The sequence below is a fragment of the Neolamprologus multifasciatus genome, chromosome 16 (genome assembly GCF_963576455.1).
Source record: "Neolamprologus multifasciatus chromosome 16, fNeoMul1.2, whole genome shotgun sequence".
Classification (NCBI taxonomy): Eukaryota; Metazoa; Chordata; class Actinopteri; order Cichliformes; family Cichlidae; genus Neolamprologus; species Neolamprologus multifasciatus.
This window is the reverse complement of record NC_140454.1, coordinates 6888594-6897058: the sequence shown is the minus strand read 5'-3', so window position 1 is coordinate 6897058 and position 8465 is coordinate 6888594. Positions and strand designations below refer to the sequence as shown.

Genomic DNA, 8465 nt, shown 5'->3' with positions numbered 1-8465 from the left:
GTTCTGTTTTACAAAGTGTAACAATTACATTTAACATCCAGGTATTCATGGAAACAGAATTTATTAAATTTAACAGAGTTAGAAATTAGCATTAAGTTTACACATTACACATTATATTACACTATACAATACACTATATTACGTTTATAAATAATGAGTTATGGAAAGTTCAAAAGAATTTTTCATTTAAAAAAAACTATTTTTTTAAGTATTGTAAACTTCATGTACCTGATGAAGGTGATTTTGCAATTGGTCATGTGGTCAGCCGTCGACCATCACAAGCCACGATGTGAGCGTGTGTCAGTGACTGTCTATCCTTCCTCTACAAATACCTACCACATTACATGAAGAGATACACCAAATGGATAGATGGACAAATTAAAGGCTTCAAAATGTTCTGATGATAGGATCAACAGAAAAAACTAATTTTTTACCCAGAGAAGTGTAAATTTTAATTAGCTTATTTAGCTGCATAAATATATATAACTGAGAAAACAGAAGACACTGTAATGAATATCCACATGCTTGTCAGCATCAAAGAGAGACTTCTACTAATTTATTCATCCATCCATCCATCTTCATCCGCTTTATCCGAGGCCGGGTCACGGGGGCAGCAACCTAAGCAGAGAGGCCCAGACCTCCCTCTCCCCAGGCACCTCCTCCAGCTTATCCGGGGGAACACCAAGGCGTTCCCAGACCAGCCGAGAGATATAATCTTTCCAGCGTGTCCTGGGTCTGCCCCGGGGCCTCCTCCCGGTGGGACATGCCCGGAACACCTCACCCAGGAGGCGCCCAGGAGGCATCCTTGTCAGATGCCCGAACCACCTCAGCTGGCTCCTTTCGATGTGGAGCAGCAGCGGCTCTGCTCTGAGCCCCTCCCGGATGTCCGAACTTCTCACCCTATCTCTAAGGGAGAGGCCAGCCACCCTTCGGAGGAATCTCATTTCTGCCGCTTGTATCCGCGATCTCGTTCTTTCGGTCACTACCCACAGCTCATGGCCATAGGTGAGGGTAGGGGCGTAGATCGACCGGTAAATTGAGAGCTTCGCTTTTACACTCAGCTCCCTCTTCACCATGACGGACCGGTGCAGCGTCCGCATCACTGCAGCCGCAGCCCCAATCCGTCTGTCGATCTCCGGCTCCCTTCTCCCATCACTCGCGAACAAGACCCTGAGATACTTGAACTCCTCCACTTGGGGCAGGAACTCATCCCCAACCCGGAGTGGGCACTCCACCCTTTTCTGGCTGAGAACCGTGGCCTCAGATTTGGAGGTGCTGATCCTCATTCCTGCTGCTTCACACTCGGCTGCGAACCGTTCCAGTGCGAGCTGGAGGCCCCCACCTGATAAAGCCAACAGAATTACATCATCCGCAAAAAGCAGAGATGAGATTCTAAGGCCACCAAAGTGAAAGCCCTCCGCCACTTGGCTGCGCCTAGAAATCCTGTCCATAAAAAAATTATGAACAGAACCGGTGACAAAGGGCAGCCCTGGCGGAGCCCATCACCCACCGGGAATGAGTCTGACTTATTGCCGGCAATGCAAACCAAGCTCTTGCAACGGTTGTATAGGGATCGAATGGCCCGTAGCAATGGGCCAGACACCCCATACTCCCGCAACACCTCCCACAGGACACCCCGAGGGACACGGTCGAATGCCTTCTCCAAGTCCACAAAACACATGTAGACTGGTTGGGCAAACTCCCATGCACCCTCAAGTATCCTTGAGAGGATAAAGAGCTGGTCCAGTGTTCTGCGACCAGGACGAAAACCGCATGATGAATTGATTCATTCTACTAAATTATTTTTATGTGAATATACAATAGTAAATAAAAATCTTTGACAATAAAGAAGGGAAAATGTGAAATGCAGGCATATAGGCGTTTTAGAATTTAAACATTACCAGAAACAGTTTAAGAAATTGTTTGTCTTTGTTTTATGACCATTATGTTGTCATCAATAGAAGAACAGAAATCAACATTTACATAAATGCCATGACATTTCTATAAATTTGATCTCTTTCCCTCTGTCTAGTATGTAAAATCGGAGAAAAGGTACTCCATTATCTTGTTTGCATTACAATTTCAAATTATATGCCATACATTTGATAATAGGGCAGTAATACCAGTGTCATTAAACTTGACAACAATATTTTGATATGTTTGAAAATTTCATTCATTTTGAGTCCATATATGATTGGTTTTAAAAGAGGATGGAATACAATTGACTGAAACGTCAATGTCAAACAAAGAGTTTTGGATAGATCAGAATCCAGTCAAACTATAATTATATCAAAGAAAATAAAACAGGAAAAGTTGATTAACACCAGCAGGTGGGGTAAACATGTCTTTACAGCTTTTTTCCTCACTTCTCTACAACAATGGTAAGATATTCTAAGAATCTTGATGTATGTAAAAGGTATGAAAAGTAAAGGTAGAAGGGCAATGTTTATCAACATGACCATACCATATATAGATATTGCGACCGAGGGCACACACTGAAGCTTGTAAAGTGAATTGTTACAAAACATTCCTGTCAGAGAAAAGCTACAGAGTTTGACATTCGAATACAACACACCCAGCACTGAGGTTTCAAAAGCAGGTATAAGCCAAGCTAAAATAAGACATACATATATAGTTATTCTATTCATAATAACTGGATATTGCAGGGGTTTACATATAGACACATACCTGTCATATGCCATTGCTGCCAACAGTAAAAAGTCAGAACCAACCGAGGTGTAATATGATAAACCTTGGAAAAGACAGAGTGGATATGATATCATCTGTTTTTCAGACAAAACGTACGGTTACGGTGTAACCTTGGTTCTCTTAGTGAGAGACTATCTCTCCACACCGTTACATATTCTATATGTACGGGGGTACGACCCACCTTGGTCGTGGCGTGTGGATATTTCTTTAAGACACTCCGGCACGCCCGGCTACGCCCTAAAGCTTACGTATAAAACAGCTGTGCAGACGTGACACCGGTGATCGTTTGATCGCAACGCGTCTCCGAGTGGCCTCACGGTGGATAGTCTCTCACTAAGAGAACCAAGGTTACACCGTAGTCATACGTTCTCTAGCATATCCAGACTATCTCTCCACACCGTTACATATTCCATATGTACGGGGTAACTCTGTAAGACACCCCGCGAGGAGACAGTGCAACCGAGCCGCTGAGAGTGAAAACCAAAGAACTATGTACTGGAAAAGACAGTATGTACACACCACCACAGTCAGGGCCAAGCCAGACGCGAAGGCCGAGCCAGGGGGTGGAGGCAGCAGTCTGCAGATGCCAGACTGGCCTGAACCGGTCCTGCGTCCTGCAGGACTGGCCAGCAAGTGATCGGCCGCTCAAGGTCAGCCCGGGAACCGCGAGGCAGATAGCCAGGGAACGCACCACACCGAACCGCCAAGTAACAGCCCGCTGGTCGCATAGGGTTACGACATGCGGGCAATGCCAGACAGAGAGTCGGCACTACAGCTGGAGAACTCTCACTCGCCACAGCGAGGTCTGACTGGCGAAGCAGGCAACCACAGGTGAAGCTTGGGATGTGACCCGTCCATACTCAAAGCTGAAGCCACCCGAGCTGTCGACAGACGGGGGAGGGGGGGGGGGGGGGGCTGGCAGCCTAGCCTGCATAAGTGGAGGGCTGAGCAAGGCAACGACCCGACGGTCTACCCCCAGCACCGTCACCACGTGCATGTCCGCAGACAGTGGAGCCTCAAGAGTGAACTCGCAATGAGACACTCGAGGTCAGACACAAAGTGCCAGCTACTAGGCGTCCCCGTGCTGGCCATGTAAGTCCGTGACACACAGGCAAGCACCAACCGGGAGTCAGCATCGCAGGCTGGGACCTCTCCCTCACTGGCCAAAATGTCAGACACAGCAAGGTCTGACAAGCCCAACCCGCAGCATGCCAAGCCCACGCATACGCTCCCCAAGGATCCCCAGCTCGAGCCGTCAGAGCCCAGGGCCCGAACCTGGAATCCCAGGAGCAGGAAGAGGAAGCGTAGCTCATCGAGCCGCTGAGAGGAGACCCTACTGGGTGCCTGCAAGAAGCGGGCAATGGCAGACAGGGAGCCAGTGCCGCAGGCTGGGGAACACTCACCCACTGGTTGAGGCATCAGACACAGCGAGGACCGACTGGCAGGCAAGTCGGCGAATGCGGCAACGCACCAGGGGAACACAGCCTGCAGCCGCAGCAGCCTATATGCCAGACAGAGACTGGCTAAGGAGGCTGGAGAACACACATGCGCTGGCTGATGTATCAGACACAGCAAGGACCGACTAGCGGGCAAGCCAGCGAATGCGGGCAACACGCCAGAGAACACAGCCGGCAGCTGCAGTGCAGCCGCTGGAGAGGAGGACCAAGCCAGGGACCCGACCTGCAGGTCGCCCCAGGGCCAAGTGGCTGCCGAGCGCTGTCTGTAGACAGGGGAGCCACAAGAGTGAAGTCAAGGACGAGACACTCGAGTACAGCCAGCACCGCAGGCTGGAACACAACACACTCGCTGGCTGGCTTATCAGACACAGCGAGGCCAGGCTAACGTGTAACGGGTGAACCCCTGCAGAGAGCCTGGCACTGCAGGCTGGAGAACACTCACTCGCTGGCTGAGCATCAGACACAGCGAGGTCCAGCTGGCGCGTGAACCGGCGAAGCGCGGGCAATACGCCAGGGAAACACAGCCTGCAGCTGCAGCAGTAGCAGCAGCAGCGGCAGGGGCGGCGGCTTAACCTGCGGTCAGAGCCGAGAAGCCGTCCCAATCGAGGAACGACAGGAGCCCTGCTGGCTGCGTGAACCGCGCACTGCAGGCAACACGCCAGACAGGACAGGCTACACTAGGCTGGAGAAGGCACTCGCCGCAGCGAGGTGCGACTGGCGTGTAAGCCGGCGAACGCGGGCAAAATGCCAGGGCAACACAGCCTACCAAGCCACTCGAGCACAGCAGCTGGCTATCGCTATGACAGAAGCCCACGACATGTGGATGACGCCCCAGAAGGGAAGGCAGAGCTGCCAGCTGGAGAAGTCAAGTCACAACAGATCCCTGCCTGGCACTAGGCAGTGACACAGAGCCAGAACGCCCACTCGCCAGCTGACGTATCAGACACAGCAAGGTCAAACTGGCGTGTGAGTCGGCCAACCGCGGGCTATATGCCAGAGGAACACAGCAGCAGTACAGCTGCAAAGACGCAAGGCCAAGGCAGGGAAGCAACCTGTAGGGTCCATCCAAACACGGAGCCACCCAGCCATCCGCAGATGGGGGGGTGGTGGTCTAGCCCACTCAAAGCCAAGTGGGGACTCAACCCGAGGGTCTGCCCCAGGGCTAAGCGGTCGCTAGCGCTGTCCTACAGAATGGCCACCAGCAGGGCATAAGTAACCCTCACGCCCCTGTCAGGGCATGCCGCCCTGCCCAGGGAAGGCCCGAAGGGGCAACTAGCGACCAAGGGAGCGCCATGCATGGCCACATCCAACTCCGGGCAGGGGATCATAAACGCAATGAGGCAGGGCACACACGGCCTGCAACCAGGCAGCAGCGGCACCTTGGGCAGTAGGCACTGAGGCTGCGTGATAGCAACAACCTGGAGGTCCACTCAGCTAGAGGGGACCTCAGGAAGGGCTAATTCCCACACCCGGCATGCTCCCATCAGGAGCTGAAGGGACCCAACCCGCCAGACCCCGTGCCCGGGGACTAGCAGGGGGCAGCCCAGGGACAGGTGGGCAACACCGGAAGAGAGGATGGAAGCTTCTTCAACATCCGCCACCCGACAGTCAACCTCCAAGCCCAGGCCTCACAGAGGCGGAGCCATGGGAGGGATGCTTTGGGAGGGGCCAGCAGTAAATCAGCAACAGGTGTGGGAGGGGACCCAGCCCATGGCCTGCCTAACTGGAGTCACAGCAGTGGCAGCCATGTTCCCCATAGTAGCCTGCTCTCTCATTTTTGGAGGCAGGAGAAGGGGGAGGGGTGGGCCATTTAATGCTTTCAAACCCAGCACGGTCTGCCTAGTCCGCGCTGGCAACAAAGCAGTGCATGCAAGCAGCAGCTACTTCAGCCAGCACAGCATGCTCTAGGCTGCTTTCATATTAGTTATATATTTGCCCTTTTTCACCCAGGCACAGCCACACTGCTCGTGCCTACCATAAAAAGGCAAAAATGCCATACACAGACATGTTTGGGACCTGTGGGCTGCCATACTTCTGCCACTAAGCAAGGGGGCGGGGCCACACGCTAACCAGGAAGTGCTAACAGGTAGCCGGCGCTGGCCGCAACCTGAATTCCCATTGCACTGTTTATTAGCTCCTAGCTCCGCAGTATTGGGGAGTAATTCAATTCAATTTTATTTATATAGCGCCAAATCACAAAAAATGAACGATTGCTGGTAAGGCTTTCTATACATTAGTATGTACGAAGGGTATGTTTTGACTTACCTTAAAAATTACAGTGGTCCCTCGCTAATAATGCGGTTCACCTTTCACCTCGCTGTTTCGCAGATTTTTTAGTGCAAGTTTGCATGCTTATTTTTTTTTACATCACATTGTGTCCTGCGTCCTGATCGCTGCAGACGATCTCCTCCGTGACGTCTCTCCTGTACAGTACAGAATCTCTGCATCGATCGCTAGCAGCGTGACTCTGAAGTGCAGTACTGTATGTCCACGATGTCCACGAAACGTTTTGCACCGTCAAAAAATACAATTGGCTACTTGATTTCACCTATCGCTGGCTATTTTTAGAACCTAACACCCGCGATAAACGAGGGACAGCTGAGAAATATAACATTTGAATGCCTTTTCTCTTTTGCCCTGAGGCGCGGGGGAAAAATATCAACAAGTCGATGAACATCATTTACAGATATATTGGGTAAATGCCCAAGAAATCTATAGAAATGTAAATCGTCGCTTGATTCATTCATTTGCTTAACTTGTTTTGGACCGTAAACAAGGCGTGAAAAGGACACCGGAAACAAAGCTCCCCAAAGGCGTTTACGGACCGAAAGTAGCAAAGGCTAACATGCACAAGGTCAATAGACGAACACACACAGTACTCTCAAGGTAAGCACTCTTTCGCACACACACACAACAAGTGGAGATCAACGATCACCGGTGTCACGTCTGCAAAGCTGTTTTATACGTAAGCTGTGGGGCGTAGCCGGGCATGCCAGAGTATCTTAAAGAAATATCCACATGTCACGACCAAGGGGGGTCATACCCCCGTACATATGGAATATGTAACGGTGTGGAGAGATAGTCTCGATATGCTAGAGAACATCAGATAAGAGCTTTGGATAGATAATCATGCTGTAAAGAACAGAGTTGATTAACAAAGCTGCAATAAATATGTACATTGGCTCGTGAAGGTTTTTGTGAGTCCAGATAAGGTACACTATAGTGGAATTACAGCAGAGTATCAGAATATAAAGTGTAAATATGACCACAAAATAAAGATATCTGTATTTGTGCAATTCTGCAAACCCACCTAGAGTAAACAATGTTACATTTAATTCAACATCCATTCAATGAACAAAAATGTTGTTTACTATACAACTAGATGACATAAATGGTATTCATTTAAAAACAAATGAAGGGGGTCACGTGACGTCAATGGCGGAGTAGCTGTGTTTCTCGCCCGCTCCCGCAGCTTGGCATTTGTTTAGGCCTTTATATATGTCTTATTTGGTTAAAGTCTCTGTTTATTTCGACTTTTAAACTTCGTACGATGCCAAGCACCCAGAAGAAGCTCAACCTCGGGTCAAAACCGGGCAAATCCGGAGAAAATCGCCCTCCGCTCAGCGATCATGCTGCAGCGGTAATGGTGGAGGCACAGTCGTCCCCACTTCCCGGCCAAATGGACGTCGACAAATTGGTGGAGAAGATATCAGCGGAGGTGCTGAAGGCTGTGGAGGCCTCCTTTGAGAAGAAGATTGACCCAGTTCTGAAAAGACTGGAAACATGCGCAGCTAACATCTCTGCATTGGATGTTAAAATGAAGGAGGCAGAGGCGCGTATATCAACGCAGGAAGATGTTACAGCGGGATATGGCGCCAAGATTTCTAAAGTGGAGCTTAAGCTGGAGGCCGCTTTGGATAAGATTGATGACTTGGAGAACAGGAGCCGGCGGTGTAACATACGTGTTATTGGGCTACCCGAAGGCAGTGAAGGTACCAACCCTGTGTCTTTTTTCAAAACGTGGTTACCGGAGTTGGTGGCTGTGACTTTCAAGGGCGGCGTTGTTAAAATTGATCGCTGCCACCGGGTGCTTGCACGCCTCCTTTCCAGTGCCCAGCGGCCCCGCGCGGTCATCATAAAGCTCCACAACTTCCAGGATAAAGCACGGATCATGCAAGCGGCTAGGAGGAAGCAGTCCTTATTTCATAACGGCATTCCTATTATGATATTCGAGGACTTCTCCGCCGCTGTTCTGAAGAAACGCCAGGGATTCTACCACGTCAAACAACGCCTCAGGGA

The 8465-nt window shown here is 50.3% G+C and overlaps 1 protein-coding gene across 1 annotated transcript; it reads right to left on the bottom strand.

Moving 5' to 3' along the window:
• Window positions 1-2262: 2262 nt before the first annotated feature.
• Window positions 2263-7885, bottom strand: LOC146500144 (olfactory receptor 2T5-like). Its single transcript, XM_085136454.1, has 2 exons — window positions 7268-7885; window positions 2263-2801 (listed from the first exon to the last, which is right to left on the bottom strand). Exons 1-2 carry the CDS (start codon window positions 7511-7513, stop codon window positions 2274-2276), a joined length of 774 nt encoding a protein of 257 aa, XP_084992580.1. The 5' UTR covers window positions 7514-7885; the 3' UTR covers window positions 2263-2273.
• Window positions 7886-8465: the final 580 nt, after the last annotated feature.